This window comes from Fukomys damarensis, unplaced genomic scaffold (assembly GCF_012274545.1).
Source record: "Fukomys damarensis isolate Sample0158 unplaced genomic scaffold, DMR_v1.0_HiC HiC_scaffold_37, whole genome shotgun sequence".
NCBI lineage: Eukaryota > Metazoa > Chordata > Mammalia > Rodentia > Bathyergidae > Fukomys > Fukomys damarensis.
Genome location: NW_022900949.1, coordinates 20,405,573 through 20,425,790, shown reverse-complemented (window position 1 = coordinate 20,425,790; position 20,218 = coordinate 20,405,573). Strand labels below are relative to the sequence as shown.

The 20,218-nt window shown below is 37.9% G+C and overlaps 1 protein-coding gene across 1 annotated transcript; it reads right to left on the bottom strand.

The window, feature by feature from the left end:
* Positions 1–297: 297 nt before the first annotated feature.
* LOC104859283 lies at positions 298–7,496 on the bottom strand. Its single transcript, XM_010619820.1, has 4 exons — positions 7,161–7,496; positions 641–769; positions 474–546; positions 298–385 (listed from the first exon to the last, which is right to left on the bottom strand). Exons 1-4 carry the CDS (start codon positions 7,420–7,422, stop codon positions 355–357), a joined length of 495 nt encoding a protein of 164 aa, XP_010618122.1. The 5' UTR covers positions 7,423–7,496; the 3' UTR covers positions 298–354.
* Positions 7,497–20,218: the final 12,722 nt, after the last annotated feature.

Below are 20,218 nucleotides of genomic sequence, written 5' to 3'. Positions count from 1 at the left end.
CAACAGGAACTTAGAGGTGAGTCTTGGGAGCAAAGCCTCCATCCACCCTATCACTGAAGACATAATCACCTCCTAAAACTGGTGCCAAAGAGCAGATAAAGCACTTTCCCTTGCCCTTCCCCATGTTAGGTAACCCAGGGATTATGTTTATGCAAAAAGAGAAGCCACTTCCAGTCTTCCTGATGGCCTCTTCGTGTTCTACAACGTGAAGACTCCCGAGAGCTCTTGTCAAAGAATGGATGTTCCAAACCCTTTCTGGTGACGTCTGAGAAGGTGAACCTTTGTACCTACTTCATGTTGTCCTTGGTGGCATTGTGTGGCAGCCCACAATTCTTCCTTCTTGTTTCTGATCCTCTAGGACTGTAAGGAGGTAGGTCTTGCATATCTAAAAAGGGAATCAGTGACAAGTATGATTTTTCAGAATAGTGCGGCAGTTATTTTGAAATAAATGTTGCAAGTGAACGGAGTGTCACCTGGGAGGGTGAGTTTGTCCTGGAGCGTTTGAGGACACTGTTGCCGTTTGTGCATAGCTTGGTGTGCTGCAGCCTAGGAAGACAATAGGCACTGCGTAAGAATCTGTCAGGGCGGCTGGTATCATGTTTCCGATGCATACTTTGATCTTGCATTGATCTTTCCCTACTTGAAAATTGCACAAGGCAAGCGATCTCCTTCCATGGTTGTATCTTCTCGCTGCTGGGGCTGATGACATTTTCAGACAGTAAAAGGATCACAGAGCAGTCAGTGGTAGGTTTATGGATGAAGTCTCCACCTACAGCCAAGGTGAAATAATATGGAGATGAAGAAAAGACATCTTAGAGTCAAAGGTGGAAGCAAGAAAAAGATGAAGAGGGAGAAGAGTGACCTTGCTAGGGGAAATAAGCTTATGACCTATGATTCCCATGTCATGACCCTGTCCTGCTTCCCCTTTTCCCTGGGTGACCATCAGCGGATCCCTAAGCCTGATCAGGACACTACAAAGCTTAGTGGATCCTCACTCAAGTGTACACACAGTGGCTCTTTCAGGAGCAAATATCTGCAGGGCTGGGTCAGGCCCTCATCCCTCTCCTTAGAGAGGTGACCCTATGGAGCATAGGTTACTGACTTTTTATTCTACTCTCTCCCATGCTACTCACATCTATTTCAAACCTCTACTTTGTTCAAACTGGGCTCATCTCGACTTGATCAGCAGATGTCCTGGGTCACCATTCACAGTAGACCTAGAAGCCAGCACATGGATCCTTTGCATCAGAAAACCTTTTAAAAACTGTGTCCATCTCTCTTTTCCTTCCTTCTTCCTGTTGTACAGAAAGAGATTTCCTCCCAAGGTTCTAAGCTCAAAGGAACTACACTTCCTGAAATGCTTTTCCTGCTAGCTTAATTCCAGTCCTGATGGCCTGATCCACCCTTGCCAGCCTTTCTTATTGGCTCCTCCCTCTTCTTTTCATGAGATAATCAACATCTGACACTTTTTACAGATTTTCATTCTAAAAATGTTTAATCATATACAGAAACAGATATCATCATGTAAAGGTACAAAATCCTAATGATGAACGTAACTGTATTGTATACCTAAAATGTACCAAAAAGCTTAATGGAAAACAAAGAGAAACAGATAAAGCAATGTTATTCCTTTCGCTTTCTAACCACTAGTCTCTTGGCTTCATTTCTTTCCTCTTCAAGCATCTAAGGTGAGCAATGTTTGAACAATTCAACTCCTCAGCCTTCACAGTTATGGACATGTGTTGATGTACCTCGTCTTTGACACAATAATTAAAACGCAAAATTCCACTTATGTATCTGGCCATCCATCTTTTACATCCCGTGTTATCCCTGTGTTAAAGCTTTCACAATTGATGACTGAAAGCATTGAGTTCTTTAGGCTTTGGCAATGAGTTTTGCTCTATGTTTTGGTCAACTTTAGAGAGTCATTTGCCTGGATCTTCACCCCTAACAACACATAGGAAGGAATCTCGGCAAATTCAATGGACACTTTACTGCTTTAATGCTTTAACTAACCATAATAAGAATCACGGAAGTAGAAGTCTGCCTGTTGAGTCTTAAGGATCCTATGTCAATGTTTTCAAATATTTAAATGTTTTTTCCTGTCATACATTTCTTTCCTTTCTTTCTGAAAATGTCACTAAAAGTAAACAATTACTAAAAAATAGATGGTTGACGTCATTAGTCATCCAAGAAATACAAATGAAGTCCACTATGAGAGAACATTTCACACTGGCTGCAATGGCAAGAATTAAAATGTCAGGGAACTTTCCCACAGAACGAGAAATTGGAAACCCTGTGCACTGCTGGTGAAAATGTAAAATGACAGTTGTTTTGGAAAACATCCTGACGTATGCTCAAAATGTTAAATATAGAGTTGCCCCATGAATCAAGAATTGCGGAGGAGAAAGAGAAATGAGCTCCCAAAATTCCTCCACTTCAAGGTGCTCAGGTGGATAGTTTCTTTCCAGGCCCTGTGGTATTGGATTCTACCAGATATGGTGAAGGGAGAATGAGTCCAAAGCAGGGCCCACACACACCTTTTGGTGTGTGAGTGCTGGGTCCCGTCCTGCCTTTCCTGCTGGGCAGGTTCAGTCAATGGTACGTTGTCTGCCTCAAGATTTTATTCACTCCAGAGGCTTGTAGGGTTTGTGTACCAGGCTATCCCCAACTAGCGTCATGGCAGGGGGGCTGTTGAGGCACCCCACTTGCTCCAGAGGCCCTCTGTACACCTAGGGACAAGGCAAATGTCCGAGCAGAGGCCTGTGCCTGATCACACTGGTGGGTAGGGGAAGTAAACAGACCGCTGAGTTCTGTGCTAGGAGGCAGTGAGGGGGCCCACACATCCCACTAGTCTCTGCCAGTGCTTTCAGACCCAGCACCCTCAGGAACCACACGTGACTTGCTAGTTTCTAACCACAGAGGCTAAGACCATAGCAGCCGCCACAGCCTGAGCTTTCAGCTCCTTAGGGTTCACAGGGATCTCTGAAGAGCCCTCCCCTCTCCGTAACATCTCTATTGGCCAACTACCACCCAGTCACTGAGGAGGGTGACCACAGAGACACTGAAGTGTGGTTGGTCTGTGATTTCTGATTCCCAGAGTAGCTCGGTCTTGAGCAATAAACTCTTTCTTAGAATGGCTCCTGGTTATGGTGGGTGCTGTAGTAGATTTCTTCTTCAAATCTAGCCTGCCCCTCGGTAAATGTGCTGCCAGTGAGCACTAGCCTGCCCCTCAGAAGAAGTCACTTCCAGTGTAAAACTCCACACTATATTTGCAGCTTACAATACCTAGGAGTTTTTGCTGAGGCTGGGATGCCAATCCATTGATTCTCTCCGGGGCTGCTGACCCTCTTAGGCTTAATTTTTATTTGGAGAGCCATCTCCTTCCTGGGAACCAGCTTAGTGTTCCAGACTGCTTCATTCTTCGCTATGTGCTGTCTTCTGTTTCTCTATGATTCTGAGTTTTCCCATCAGTTCTTTCTTGATTCTCAAAGCTCTTCTCTTTCTCCTTGCTAAGTAATTGTTTTCCAGGTATTTCAATTCCAAGTCCTATAGAAGCTATGATTTGTAGCTGGCTTCTACTCCAACATCTTTCATGTAATCCAATTAAATACCAACATCTTCTCTTACAATAATAGGACTAATAAAATATTTAAGGAGTAGATAATTACTGTTTTAAACTGTTGAAGAGAATTGTTTTCAAAAGGAGATGTTAAGTTACTCTATATAGCTAGTATAACCCAGAGAACAGACATGACACTGAAAGGGAAATTATAGTCCAACTTGAAAATATGGTGCAAGTACATAAATAAAATATTAATAGATCAATTCTAGTGGTACATAAAAAATACATGATGAACAAAGAGGTTTCATCTCATGAATAGAAAGGTAATTCAACACTTGGGTTCCTGTTAACCTAATTCATTACATTAACAAATGAAAAGAGAGACCAAATTGAATCTTTTTTTTTTTTTTTACCTGATATATTTTTTTATTGAGTTTATTGGTACATTTAGGGATACAGTACAGTTACATTCATTGTTGGGATCATGTACCTTTACATGGCAAGTCTTGATTCTCATTTTTTTCCCCTTACCTCTGCCCTCCCTTCACCCCCTCCTCCCCTCCCCATCTACAAACACTTTATTTTCATCTTTTCATTCTCTCACATTTTTTTCTTTTCCCTTTTTGTTCTTCCCCTACGTATCACACCTTCCCTACACCTTTAGCTCCTTTCCTCCCATTTCTAAATGTCAGTAATCTTATTAGAATCTTATGCATTGTTGCAGAATATTCACACCAGGGAAACTATTTGGTATTTACACATGTGGGACTTATTTATTTATTCATTACTGAAAACTCTAAAAACTTTCTTTCAAACTAAGCATAGAAGGGAACTTCCTTAAATCTGACAGTAAACCAGAAGGTGAAGGAATAAATGCCATTTCCACTATTAGTGGTAAAAAGACACGATAACCACTATCACTGTCATTATTAAATTACTTGTAAAGGTTCCAATTAATGGAGTAAATCAAGAAAAAAATCAGTACATGGTCAGGAAAACTGTAAGGTGTTAGAATTAACAAATGTGGTTGGAAATAAGAACATTGAAAATGGATGGCATTTACAATTTTTTTTTTTTATTGAGTTTATTGGTACATTTAGGGATACAGTACAGTTACATTCATTGTTGGGATCATGTACCTTTACATGGCAAGTCTTGATTCTCATTTTTTCCCCTTACCTTTGCCCTCCCTTCACCCCCTCCTCCCCTCCCCATCTACAAACACTTTATTTTCATCTTTTCATTCTCTCACATTTTTTTCTTTTCCCTTTTTGTTCTTCCCCTACGTATCACACCTTCCCTACACCTTTAGCTCCTTTCCTCCCATTGGCATTTACAATTATCCTTTAGAAAAGGCAATGAATAAAATGATGCCTTAATTAGCAACTTATGTTTTAAATACTTAATAAGGAACATTAGAATTACATGAAAAAAACTTTAAAAATTATACATGTCAAGAAGAATACCCAATATGATCAAATAATTCAGTGAGTGTTTAAATTGAAAAAAATGTATTACAGTAAAAGATGCATCGCCATTAATCCAACTAAAATATTCCTTCTTGCTTGAAACACTCTTATCTCCCTGCTCTTGTCACTTTCTGAGGCAGTTCTGAAAGTCCTCTTTCATAAGGGTCTTTAGTTGTGCTGTTGTGAGTGCCTTTTTGTTTTTAGTTGGTTTAAAACATTTATGTTTCATAGTTATTTTGACTTGGGGGAAGAGACAGAATCATATGGTGCCAGATCCAGTGAGTCAGGTGGATGAAGGCACAATATAATGTTTTTACTTGACAGAAATTGTTTGATCACAACTGTTCAACATTGATCAGTGAGATGTAATCAAAACATATTGTAAATATTTTTAAAACATCATTACAGGAAAAGATATATTGCCATTTTCCTCAGAGTACTGAAAATACTTCAACTGATTTCAAACACACTTATCCTATTGTTCCTGGCAATGTGTCTTTTACTGTAATAGGTTTCTTTAAAAAACTTAAATATCCACCACATTTTCAGCCACCGAAAGTCCTCTTTCATGAGAGTCTTGTGTCATTGGGACTATTGTCAAAGGACAATGTCTATACGTATGTGCTCATTTGTGTATTTGGGATTTTTGTATGTTTGTGTATTTATGTATTTAGGATGGAAATATTTAACAGAACCAAGACATTAAATCCACTTCTGATTTATTGATTTATGAAGTAACTCTCAAAAGGTTACCATTCTCATTAAAAATAACTCATCAGAATATTTGTTAGAAACCTTAAGTTCTAAAAATCACACAAATGGGAAAAATACACAAGAATAACTGACACAGTTTTGAGAAATAAAAGAGAAAGGACTGGGGCAGGAAAACAAACCACAAAACCATGGTACATAGAACCATAAGACAATGTCACAGGAAGAAACACAGAGGTCTTTGGGGCTCAAGGAAGCCTGAGGTGGACTGTAGACATGGAATTTAGTTTGGGTACAGGTAGAATTTCGAGTCTGAAATGAAGGGTGGACAATTTCTAAGTGTTTTCTGGACGGTGTCGCATGCATTTAAAATAAAGCTAGAGTAAGTACAAAACTCATGTATTTACAAGAGATGGATTTATGATAAAACCTTTTGGAAGGCAAATTATTATTCTGTAAAAATGATAAACAATTATAAAGTAAATTTATAAAATTAGTAGAAGGAAACATTAGAAAGCATTTTTATAATATAAATATAATTTTTAGAACTGAGGCAAGCCTTTCTAAACAAGACAAAAACTCTAAAAGCACTAAATTATTCAACAGCTAATTTGTTTTAATAAATTAATATATAAAGACAGTATAAGCAGAATTTAAAAAATATTAACAATGATACTAAGACTATTTACAGTATATTTAACGGACAGTGATTAGTATCAAGAACACGTAAAAAGAAAATATAAATCAATAAGACAACATTCAAAATAGCTGAAGGATATAAACAAACAATTCGTGGAAGGGGAGATAAAAATGGATAGAAAAAAGTATTCTCAAACTCACAAGTAATCAAGCAAATACAAATCAAAGTCTTAAAATGGATTTTAAACTATTCAACCATCAAAATGACAAAGAATACTAATCTCAATTTTTTGTTGAGGATGCGGGAAAACATATCTATAAATCATTGGTGAAAGTACAGTTAGAAAGCAATTTGCTACTCTCTAGAACTGATTCTATTTCTAGGATTCAAACCTTCAGAGATATTTATAAATAAATCTGGAAATATATATGCACGAAGACACTCTAGTATTGTTTCTTTACATGAAAAATTGGAATTATCTCTATTTTCAGCAAAACATATCTCTGCTACTATTGAATACAGTGTAACCTTTAAAAATTAGAGAATAGAAAATCAAATCACAACATCTAGAGCTAGAATAACTCCATTTGTAAATATTTCACCACCTAAGCATGTATGTAGCTGTTCATGTGTGTAAATATGTGTATAAATTCACAGAAAAGTTTAAAAGGATTAACCACATATAGACAACTGAGACTATATTATGAGTAGAAAAGGGAAATTTTCATATTTTCTCTATTTCTACTTCATTTTTTTACAATGAATGTATACTCACCTATTCCTTCAGTAATATGAATAAAAACCACATGATATGAAGTCTTAGTGATACCGCGTAGCACAAAATGACTACGAATTCCCACCTTCCGACTCTCTCTGCTTAGCCTACACACAGATCCTGGCGGGTGAAGCTGTGTTTCTTCCTCACGTGACACAACATTCACCTGAGCACTGAAGAACAAGATTAGATCCCTGGAGTGAGACGGTGGGTTACAACCTAGGAGAAGAACGTCACAAAGCACATATTTTTCTAAAGACATACATACAGAATCTATCAAAAAGGTACATAGAAAACTCTTAAAAATCAACAAGGCAGAAAGTCAGATTAAACATACAGAATGGAAACACATCAGAAATGAGAGTAAGCGCCTTTAAAAATCCACTCCTATAAAAGCAGTTAAGAACACTGACAAAAGTCGTCAAAAATAAACTTTTTCAGAATTCTGGAAATTAACCAAAGCTTTGTAACAATCCAAGGGTCATCTGAAAAACAGCTGCATCATGCAGAGAACAGGGAGCTCTGTGACATTTTAACTTGCCCCATTTCCTTCTCCCCAGCCCTACAGTAGCCATGAAAACTAATAATCTTGTAACCATGGCAACTGTGAGAACAGGCAGTTTAGCAGCTACTGGAGGGCGCAGAGCAAGTTTGGAGCTGCTCCAAAAGCTCCTTCCCCAGAGAACTAAGACTCTTTGACCTGTCTGGCTGCTCCTGGAAAAGCTCGGTTCTCAGGGTTTATCTCTATTTGATCTCTCAGAACCTGTTCTGTGTGAACAGTCTGTTCTCAGGGTGTTTGTCAAAAACAATCAGGGGAAATTGTTTAACACTGTCTGGGGTGGGCAGATAAATTGAAGCACACAGGAGGCTGATTAAAAGACTTAAAAGGAAATGCATGAGAGTGAGATCAACTCGGGGCACTTTGAAAGCCTCTGACTTATTTTGGGGAGTCTGGAAAGCCATGTGCATGTAGGAAATCTTGCAAAAGCTCTAATCTCTCACCTTTGGCTTACTCTGAGGCTTGGGGAAGTTAGGTAGGGAAGGCTTGAGGCAGATGTGAAAACTGCTGGAACAGTGAACATGCACTGTAGTGTAGCACACACCCAGAGTCTCTTGACAGAGGCTGCTCACTTCTTGACATTTAAGGAAATGACTACATAACCATTACCAAGCTCAGCAAAGACTTCAGTGGTTGCACAACAGAGAGTCCAGGCTTTACAGAATTACCCCAAGAAAGTTACTAAGTAAACAAATAACCACCTGCAATAAAGACAAACCCATACAGGATGGGAGGTGATCTGACTTCCCGAATTTCCACATGATATTATGTGAAATATACAATTTTTGAACAACAATTATAAAAAATCAAAAAACAAAGAATGGTTTGTAAAGAAGAGAAGAAGGAGGAGGAGGAGGAGGAGGAGGAGGAGAAGAAGAGGAAAACAGCAATCAATAGCAACTGTCACTGAAGCAGTCCAGATATTACACATAACAAAGACTTAAGTCAGGTATCATACGTGTTCAAAGAATTAAATGAAATGATGCCTAAGAATACAAGGAAGGACTGAGAATTATTTTTCATCAAATATAAAATACCAATAAAAAGAAATTATAATTAAGAATAAAATAGAAATTCTGGAGTTGGAAGGTAAGAAAATTTTTGCTAGAGTGGCTCAGCAGAAAATCTGGGTTGTCAAGAAAGCAGCCAGTAGTGACATATGTTTGTAATCACAGCATGCTGAGAAGCTGAAGCAGAAGAAGTGCAAGTTTGAGCTCAGCCAAGGCAATGTAATCACTTAGTGAGACATCGTCTCAAAATAGAAAGAAAAAGGCAAGGAGGGGCTGGTATGTGGCTCGATGTGAGGGCTCAGAGTTCAACCCCCAGTACTGTAAGAAAAAGAAGGCAACTGGAGATAGATCTATTAAAATTATCCAGAAAATAAAAATGTACAAAGATAAATGAAGAGAGTCTAAGAATTGTTATTATTGGAATTATATGTGCTTAATGAGTAAAGGATGCTCCAGAAGGAGAGTGGAAAAAGTAAGGAGGCAGAGAGGCAAAATGGCTGGAAGCCTTTCAAGTGAAATGAAAATTATTAATCTATATACATACAAGACACTTAACAAAGTCCAACTAGAACAAATACAGAGAGATACAAGCCCTGACATTTCACAATAAAAATCAGAGGTAAAGAGAGAATCTTGAAAGCAGCAAGAGAAAAGTGATTCAGCTCATGCAATGGATCCCTGGTAATACTGACAGTTGATTTTTTTTTCATAAACTATGGAGGCTGTATGGAAATGAAATGGTGTACTAAAAGAAAATGGTCATCAACCAGGGATTTTATACCAAGCAAAGCTATCCTTCAAAAATTAAGTAGAAATTTAGACATTCCAATATAAACAAAAAGATAGAACCTGTCACTATTACCTGCCATGCAAGAAATACTCAGGCTGAAATAAAAGAGCACAAGATAAACTCAAATCCACACCCAAGAAATAAAGTGCACCAATAAAGAAACTGAAAACTGTAAAAGACAATATATACAGACTTGTGTCTGTAGCTCTTTTATACTCCTACATAATTTAAAAGACAACCACACAAAGCAATAATTATAGAACTGTTAATTGACTTGCAATGTATAAAAATATAGTTTAACAATATTAGAACAAAAAAGGAGAGAGAAAATGGAGCTAAATTGGGATGTTTTCCTATATTTTCAAAATTAATTTGGTATTGATAAGAGTGAGACTAGTTTTTTTTTTTTTTCTTTTTTTTGGTACCGGGGATCAAACTTGGGTCCTTGCACTTACAAGGCAGGCGGCGGAACCACTGAGCTAAATTCCCGGCCCAAGTGAGACTATTTTAATATGTGAATTGTAATCCTCAGAGCAACTACTTAAAAATAACTAAAAATAGTAGCAAAGAAATAAAATATAGTGTTGCCATATAATTCAGCATTTTTTCTCCTAGGTATGTACCCAAAAGAATCAAGAGCATGTCTGTAAAATACTCATACACAAACATACAAAAATGTACAAAATTCATAAAAAAGAAGCAATGCGAATATCATCAATAATGAATAAATAAAAAGAAGGTAGTATAGGCACCTAATAGAGTATTATTCAGTGATAAAAAATAATGAAATACTGAAACGTGTTATAATATAGTTGAGCCTGGAAAATGTTATGTTAAGTGGCATAGTTAGTGAGAAAAGCCCACACATGACATGGTTTAATTCATATGAATTTCAAGAATAGGAAGATCTAGATAGACTGAAAGTAGATTAGTGGGATCCAGGGACTGATTCATGAGAATAGGGTTTTTCTTTGGATAACAAAAATCTTCTGAAAGTAAATGATGATTGTGCAGGACACTATATTATACTAAAGCCCAGTATGTTTAATAGGGTGAAATTGATAGCATGTGATTTATATCTCAAAGTTGCTATTAAAAAAAGGAATGGGCAAAAGGCTTTCACAGGCACTTTATAAAAGAGTATATCTAAATGGCAAGAAGCATATAAGAATATGCTGAACATTGTTAGTCATGGAGAAAAGGAAATTTAAAACACTGCACACCCACCAGAATGGCTAAAATTAAAAAGATTGACAATACCAAGTTTGGTAGAAACACTAAGCAAGTATAATTCTCATACATGGCTAGTGGGAAGGTAAACTAGTACACACACTTAGGAATGAAAGTTAGTCGTATATCTGAAAACTAAAAATATTCAAACTTTAAGACCCAGTATTTCCATTCCAAAATGTATATTCAATAGAAACATGCAGAAACAGTCACCAAAATATGTGCACAGAATTATTCACTGTAGGTGTATTAATAGTAAACACTAGAAACTAGTTCCTAACAATAGAATAGATAAACACATGATAATATATTTATGCAACAGGAAAGCGCAATAGCAATAAAATATATACATTTGTGAAATTTCCCAAGATATTCATTTATGATTACTGCTCCTTATGTCTGTGTATCTCTATAATAAAGTATTACATTTCCCAGATAACTGCAGTGAACAGAATAAAAGACATGATTAGAGTCTCTAGAAGAGAAACATATAAAAAAACAGATGAGTTCAGGACCATGATGGAAGCCATGAATGCTCAGCACAGGAAAAAAATGGAAACCATGCAGCAGGTTCAAACTTGAAGTCCAGGAGATTAAAAACTCCACTGGAAGTATACACAGAAGACTGAGCTAATCTGAAGGCAGAATATCAGATATAGAAGATAAGATGGTGGTCAGTGACCATGAAAAGAGAGATCACTTAAAAATAGTAAGGGAGCCGGGCATGGTGGCGCGCACCTGTAATCCCAGCACTTGGGAGGCTGAGGCAGGAGAATCGCTGTGAGTTCGAAACCAGACTGAGCTACATAGTAAGTTCCAGGTCAGTCTCACTACATAGTGAGATCCTGTCTCAATAAACAAAAACAAAAACAAAAACAAAAGTAAGGGATCAGGCTGGGGATTTAGCTCAGTGCTTCTACCACCTGCCTTGCAAGCACAAGGTCCTGAGTTTGATCCCCAGTACCAAAACAAACAAACAAAAAAAAACTAAGAGAATTCCATCCAACAGCTCCTAGATGATGAAAGAAGAATATATGATTGGTTGGAGTCCACAAAAGCAGGAGAAAGTATAAGTGACATTAGAAAAACTACTCACAGAATTAATGATAGAAAACTTTCCAAACAGAGCAAATGAATTTGACGTACAGATAGATAAATGAGGCATATAGGACTCCAACTAGCCATGATTTAAAAAAAATCTGCATGTCAAGATCCCAGAAACCCAACAGAAGAACAAAACACGACAAACAGTTAGAGAAAAGAAACAAATCACATGCAAAGGAAAGCCCATCAGAATCACAGCAGACTTTTCAACACAAACCCTCAAGTCAAGGAGAGTGTGGAGTGAGGTATTTCAAGCCCTAAAAGAAAAAACCCTCCAATCTAGACTGTTGTATCCTGCAAAACTCTCCTTCATAACTGATTGGGAAATAAGATAATTCCGTGACAAAGAACACCTGAGAAACTTCATGAATACCAAACCTGAGAAACTTCATGAATACCAGACCAGCACTCCAAACAATTCCAAACAATATCCTTGAAAAAGACAATGAAGGTCACAAGTCCAGGAGGCCCAACAGAGCAAATCCATTAGAAACTAAAGGGGGGGGATTAAAAAGAGCCAACAACAGGACAATAACATGATAATGATAAGTCAATACATATCAGTTAGAAACATCAATGTTAATGGCCTCAATTTTATTCAAAAGAAATAGACTGGCAGAATGGATTAAAAAGCAAAATCCAACGATATGTTGTATGCGGGAAACACACCTAGTTCAGAAAGAAACCCATAGACTGAAAGTGAAAGGATAAAAAAACAGTTCTCCATGCAACAGGAACCCAGAAAAAAGTAGGGGTAGCTATCTTATTTTCAGACAAAGTAAATTTCAAACAAAATCTAATTAAGAGACAGAAAGAAGGTCACCACATCCTTGTAAATGGAACAACACAAGAGGAAGAAATGACAATATACATGCACCAAATATTAATGCCCCCAACTATACAAAACAAATATTAAGGGACATGAAAAACCAAATAAGCACTAACACAATTGTAGTGGGGGACCTAAATACCCTACTGTCACAAATAGACAGATCATCTAAACAAAAAAAGTCAACAATGAAATGCTAGAACTGAAATAAGCTTTTGTACAAATGGACTTAATAGACGTCTACAGACTGTTCCACCCCATAAATTCTTTTCAGATGTATACGGGTCATTCTCCAAAAAGTGGTTGCACATTGAGGCCATATTCAAGTGAAATTAATAGGACATACATGTGTAAATACCAAATAGTTTCTCTGGTGTGAAAATAAAATAACTGATATTGTGTAATAGGAAGAAACATTCTAAAGGGTAAGTGGTGGAGGTAGGGAAAAGACAAAATATAAGAAAAGGAAAAACATGGAAAGAAAGTCTTTGTAAATACGGGTGGAGGGGGTGAAGGCAGGGCAGGGGAAAGTGAAAAAAATAAGAACCAAGATACATTATGTAAAGGTACAAGATCCCAATGATGAATGTAACTGTATTGTATACCTAAAATGTACCAATAAACTTAATGGAAAAAAGTATTAAATTAATAAATTATGTATTTTGTGGTTGGTGTTATGGGAGGTTGGTGCAGTAGGTAGACTGGGTTTGTTTCTTGGGTCTTTTAACTAAATGAAGATCATCAAATTAGATCATTATTGTTCAGCCTGAAATCCTTATTCGTGTCATTATGGTCATTTATTTAAGTCATGTTCTATACCGAATTGTGATTTTTCTAATTTCTAGTTTTCCTAGCTTCTTGTTATTTTAATTTAATTTTACTTTGGTCAGACAGTATATTCTGTGTGCTACCACTTACTTAAAATTTATGGAGAATTCCTTTATATTCTGGTTGTGATTAGTATTTACTAATTAATGTATTTTCCTATGCTTGAAATTAGCTTGCAATATCCAATTCAGGTAGGTAATACTCTATGTCCATTAGATTAAGCTTATTAAATGTACTTTTTAGTATTTATTCTTCATAATTTTTAATTTGCCAGATCTATAAATGATTGAAAAAATTTAGAATTTTCTAGCATTATGAGCTTATGAATTGATATTAATAATTCTATCAATTTTTATTGATTTTGAGGCTCTGTTATGCTGAAATTAACCATTTCTCTCCAGTGCAATTTTTTCCTAAGCAGTGGGTACTACTCATAATGTTTTAGAAGCTAAATGCTTTTATCTTTCTTATATTAATATAGTGATTATACTTTTTTTATTATGGGAGTTCATTGCAAAGTTATAGAAAAGTTGTAAAAGCAGTCCACATGCTCTCCTGTCCCCCACCTCCAGGTCACAGAAGTGTGAGACTTCTCCCATTTTAATTCTCTCTCTTTTTCTCTGGAGTCACTTCCTTAAAGGGAAGCAAGCTATGGAGGACAGGAGAGAGAAAGAAAAGAAGAAAAGAAAGAGGGAAATGAGAGAGGAAAAGGATGAAGACTAGGTTTTTTTTGATTGTTTGCCTGGTATATAATTTCCTTTTTTAAACTTTTAGTGTTTCTAATTTCACGTGCGCTTACACATTTAATACCACTGGATTTTTGTTAATCTGACCTAGTAACCTTTGTCCCTAAGTGTAGAGTGTAGTCTGCTTTCATTAATACTTTTTAATATGCAGCAGTTGGTTTCTGCCACATTTTGTACTTTTTATTTGTACAAATCTACTTTAGTTTTTCCTTTTCTCTTTATGCCTTCCTCTGAATTACGACTTCAGAAGTTAAAGCCCCATTTCTTGTGGCTACTGTAAAAGTGCAATATACTTAATATAGTCTACAGCAAAGCAGATAATTTTACCCTTATACCTCATGTAACTTTAGGGTGACTCATCTAGTCACTGGCTTCCTGCTGTCCATGGCTTCCTGCTGTCCATGGCTTCCTGCTGTCCATGGCTTCCTGCTGTCCATGGCTTCCTGCTGTCCATGGCTTCCTGCTGTCCATGGCTTCCTGCTGTCCATGGCTTCCTGCTGTCCATGGCTTCCTGCTGTCCATGGCTTCCTGCTGTCCATGGCTTCCTGCTGTCCATGGCTTCCTGCTGTCCATGGCTTCCTGCTGTCCATGGCTTCCTGCTGTCCATGGCTTCCTGCTGTCCATGGCTTCCTGCTGTCCATGGCTTCCTGCTGTCCATGGCTTCCTGCTGTCCATGGCTTCCTGCTGTCCATGGCTTCCTGCTGTCCATGCCTTCCGGCTATCCAATAGTGGGTGTGAGGACTGCAAACTTTCAATAGTGTGCTTGCCATGAGGAATTCAGTTTCTTTTCCACTTCTCCTTAGGAAAGAAATAGACATGACCAGGTTTCCTTAATATTCCTTTCTGAGGGACAAGTTTATTTCTACTCCGCTTTGACCCTGATTGGGTAGCACTCCAGGGTCCTGGCTTCACGTAAGTCCCCCTGGTAGTCTGCCCATGGAAGACAGCTTCTGGCGTTGCTTGCTTATAAAATAGAAGCCACAATGATGAGGGTTTGGCAGTTGGAGCAAGTTGCTTGTGAGCAGAGTTAGGAGCAGGCTCGGGTTGAAGCGAGCCTACAGCAAGTAGTAAGTTCAGGTAAATGGAAGCTGGTGTTCCCTTGTTCACTGTCAGCAAATCGGCACCTGCACCCGGGGAGCTGTGAGTTGGTGAACGAGTGTGGCCCTCATAACCAGACTAGTTTGAAATATCTGTGCTACGTGGATGTTGCAGCTTCTGGTGTCCGGGTGGCCCACACTTCTATTTTGTCTGTGGCCCCAATGTGGATAAGGGGACAGAAGCGGCTGCAGCACCGAGGAGATGTTGAGCTACTCAGAAAGGTAAAGGTGCTGCTTCTGCTCTAACTGGTGCTTTGTGTCCTCGTATAAAGCTGAGGGAAGGTTCGGTGAAGGCTGCCTGGGCCAGCAGAGCCTAATTACAAACACAAACCCATAGTTATGTCCACAAGGCCTCTCCACTACTCCATGCTTCTGTGGCTTCACCTGTATGAACCCCACAGACTGTAAAAACTGGGCTCTAACTCTTCCATGAACCCTAGTTGATAACAACTGTGTTTGTTGTAGTGGGAAGGTTGTTTAATTTCTCCAGCCCACTGTACTATAGAAAATAGAAGGCCATAACTTTGAACCTGAGCAGTGCTATGAAGCTAGCTGTGTTACCTCAGGAAAATCACTTAACCTCTCAGGCGGGAAGAGTCTACAGAATTCTGATTTGATCAGTCTCCTCTCCCTGTCTTGTGTGCTTCGTGTAAAGATGAAAAGATGGTTTTTATGACTAGTATGCGATCTGTATGCCTTCCTCGTCTCTCAATTTCTTTTTGTCTCTAGTTTTCTCTCTGTAATTTCTTTTTATTTTTCTGTGTTTATACCCCTGTCTGCAAAGCACTAGAGAAAGGCAATAGATAGATTATATATATATAACGCACTATACTGAGAATTTCAAACTCCAGTGCCCATGGGACTCACACAGATAACATAAATGAATGAAGTTTGCTGGGTCAGACATGAGGCAATGCTGGGAACTTTGATAAACAGAGAGCACATGTGCTGTTCCCTACCCAACTGTCTCTGCTAAGATCTGGTCAGCTGTCACCATGTAGGAATGGGGACCCAGAACAGCTGGACACCTTATCTGAGTTCCCCTCTACCAGTGAGCTTGATTGCATCAATTTGATTGGCTTGGGACTGGTGGAGCCCAAGTCGGGGTACATCTGGTTGGGTCATGAAGAAGTGACCTTTGGTACTATATTTGGTCCCTTGGCCCACCCTCTCTGGCATTGTTCTTCTGCCTGCTTCCTGACTACAATGAACTAAGCATCTTTGCTCCACCATGCCCTTCTGCCATGATGTTTCTGTTTTGGATCCAGCTAAGCATGGACTGAATCCCCAGAAAACTGTGAGCCAAAGTAAACCTCTCCTCTCTTGAGTTGTGAGTATTGGATATTTTGTCTCAGTGATGGGAACGCTGACTAGGACACCCCACTAAAGACAGAAATAAAGATTTGTTTTGGTAAGATCTTCCAAGTTTTAAACATTGAAACTATCTTACATTATTTATAAACCAGTCTGAAGGCCTTACAAAGCACAAGGGCGTGTTCCAGTCAGCTCATGGGCTGCTATTTTGCAACTTGTGCTGCTCATCTTCTTATTCACTTTTCTAGGATTAAGTAATTGTAGAAGATTTCTAGATTTAAATGCTCATCTCAAATACCTTTGTTAGTAGCCACTTTGCCATAATAAAAAATTAATAAAATTCCATAGTAAGAGTTTTAGTTCAGTAATAATGACATTAAATTAACAGATAATCCATTTGTCTGGGAGTTAATTTATTATGGAGTATAAAGTAATATTCTTTCTTTTGTGAAAAATTGTAGTAAAATATCCACTTAGAAGCCTTACTGCCAAGTGGAATACAGAATAAGAAATCATAATAAGGTTGGAATACATTTAACATAATAGCACACAGAACTAGAGAATAGATATAATAACACAATTACAGGCTTATAAATAGCATATGAATATGTAATCTCCTAAACACTTTCAAATAGGAGTTCTTTTTGGTTTTACTTGTTGCCACTAAAAATATTATAACTTTCTTAAAAGCAGCTTCTGGTTTCTATGCGTTTGTGCAAACACAGAGAACCTTGGCACTTAGAACATGCCACACAGGTAGCATTTGCTTGCGGGAAAAGTGAGACAACTGCTTCATCATCACTTTTTCAGGACAGCAATTGAACCTGAGGAAAATAAGAGACCCTAGCCTTAGATTGAGATTGAATTTACTGGATTTAAAATTGAAGAAAAAAGTATAGGTGCTGAGAAAGACATTTCCAAAAGGATGGGCAAGCACTCGGAAAATAGTGGTACTGCAAGGCTAATGACGAGTCTCAATCCTAATGAAAAGGAAAGGAGCCAGTACCTTTCAGATGGGAGAACTGCAGAGAAAGCGCTTGAGAATAGGAAATGGTTGAATTTCATCGTTCAAAACATTAATGAGTGAATAGATGTGCTCTGATTCATGAGGCCCTGTGTGACTACCTGTAAAAGCGAAATCACATTTAAATGACTGTACTTCTTTCCTAGGGCTGTTATAACATAATACCAGAAACTGTATGGCTTAATACAACTGAAACAATTTTTTTTCTCATAAATAGGAAGGTGGGAAGAAAATCAAGATATCAGCAGAGCTGTACTCCCTCTGAAGGTTCTAGGGAAGATTCCTCCCTTGCCTCTTCTTAGCTGTTGATGGCTTCTAGTAATCCTTAACTTGTACTTTTGCTTTGGCTTGTGTCTAGATGTCACTTCAAAGCCTCGTGCACTCATAGGTGGGGCTCTGGGGAGGCGACTGGATCATGGATTTGTGATACTGGATCAGTTCACTGATGATGTTGGGAGGTGAATCCTGGTGGGAGAAGGGATCACTGGAGGTGTGGCCCGGAAGTATACATCTTTCCTACTCTCTTGGTCCCCTCTGCTTCCTCCTTACCCTGCCGTGGACTGTTTCTCCTCTGTAATGCCCTCTGCCATGCCACCCTGTATTGCAGCCAACCAACCGTGGACTGAAACCTCTACAAACTGTGAGGCAAAACAAACCTCTCCTTTGACTTGTGGGTGTCAGGTATTTTGTTCCAGCAAGGAAACAGTAGCTAAGACAGCTCTCATCACTTCGATCTATTTATACATGGTCTGGCCTCAGATTTGCCAGGCCTTGAAATTGACCTTGAATTTGCTATCCTGCTTTAGCCTCCTCAGCAGCTGGGATTACAGTTGTGGGCCACAACATCTAGTTAATTTCTTGACAGTTTGCTTTGCTTTGTTTATACAGAACTGGGGATTGAACCCAGAGCTTTTACACTGAGCTACAAGGCCATCCCTTTTTTTAAATTTTTTGACAGGTTCTCACTAACTCACTAAGTTTCCCAGGCTGGGCTCAAACTTGTGATCCTCCTGCCTCAGTCTCCGAGAGTACTGGGATTACAAGAGCACACCAGCATGCCTCGCTAAATTCTTCTTTTGCGGGGGGTATTACAAGGCCATCCCTTTTTTTAAATTTTTTGACAGGTTCTCACTAACTCACTAAGTTTCCCAGGCTGGGCTCAAACTTGTGATCCTCCTGCCTCAGTCTCCGAGAGTACTGGGATTACAAGAGCACACCAGCATGCCTCGCTAAATTCTTCTTTTTTGCGGGGGGTACTGGGGATTGAACTCGGGTCTTTGCGCTTGCAAGGCAGGCCACCAAACCACTGAGCTAAATCCCCGGCCCTAACTTCTTGATCTTAATGTATTACCGTTATGTGGTATGTCCTTCATTGAAACACAGAGAAAGTTTTGATGATAGGAAAATAGGAAGACAATTTATTTTCAAATTATTCAGGGGAAAAGAGGTTTATGAGGGTTTTTTTTTTTTCTGGTTCCAGGGGTCAAACTTAGGACCTTGTCCTTGTAAGGCAGTTGTGGTGCCCCTGAGCTGAATCCCTTGCCCTAAGAGGTTTGTGATTATAATTTAACTTTCCTGTAACAATGCGATTGCTTAAAAACTAATTTTTAAAAATGTAATCAACTATGTGCTGGAAATAAATTTATAAATGAATTTGAGAGAGAAGTTAATGTTTCAAGATTGAACTTTCCCATTCAGGAACTTCTAATCTATCTCCATGTATTTAAGTTTTTAAAAAATAATCTCCTGGCAAGTATTGTTTCTCTCACATGAGTCTTTGAACATCTTACTCTTAGGTATAAGATAACATTTTTATTATTATGAATGGGTCTTTGTTACATTTCATTTGTTTTGTTTTTGCTGTTACAGAATCATTGAACATTTATTTGTTTCTTTTGTATCTTTGGCACTCATCAGACTTCTGAACTTTTATTAGTTCTAGAATATTTTTAGTCCTTTCCTTTTGCGTTTTCTTAGTACTAAATCATATATCTTAAAATAAGTTTAGTTTGGGGTCTTAATTTTATAAATTTATACCTTATAGCTTTTTCCTTATCTTAGTTCTAGTAATTTGAGAATTTTTGAGCATATAGGCTTAAAAGCTGATATCCTTGTCTCAAACTGGGCTTCAGGGGAACTTTCACAAATGTTTACTATTCGCTACGATATTTACTATCTGTATTTAATAGATACTCTTTACTATAGTAAGAGGATGTTCTCTTATTCCTTAGTTTACTGAGAATTTTCTCCCTAAGGATTGGACATTAAATTTTATGAAATATCTTCGTGATGATGATTATCAACATAAAAAATATTTCTCACTAAACATGGTTGAATAGTTATTTAAGTTGATTTTCCAAAGTTGACTCATTCATGAATTTCTGGAAATAATTCAAACTTAGAATTGATATATCATTGAATTTAACATTACAATGTTTTACAAGGGATTTTATAAGCATATTTATGTTATTCATATTTATTCATGTTTATTATGTTGTTCTTGTTGATTTTAAACTCTAAGTTAATG

Coding starts and splice junctions, on each gene's coding strand:
- LOC104859283 (XM_010619820.1), bottom strand. CDS start 7,422: ATGTCTTTAGAAAAATATGTGCTTTGTGACGTTCTTCTCCTAGGTTGT. Junction 770..7,160: donor TCATATTACTGAAGGAATAG/GTGAGTATACAT, acceptor CCTTGGCTGTAG/GTGGAGACTTCATCCATAAA. Junction 547..640: donor TTGCCTTGTGCAATTTTCAA/GTAGGGAAAGAT, acceptor TTGTCTTCCTAG/GCTGCAGCACACCAAGCTAT.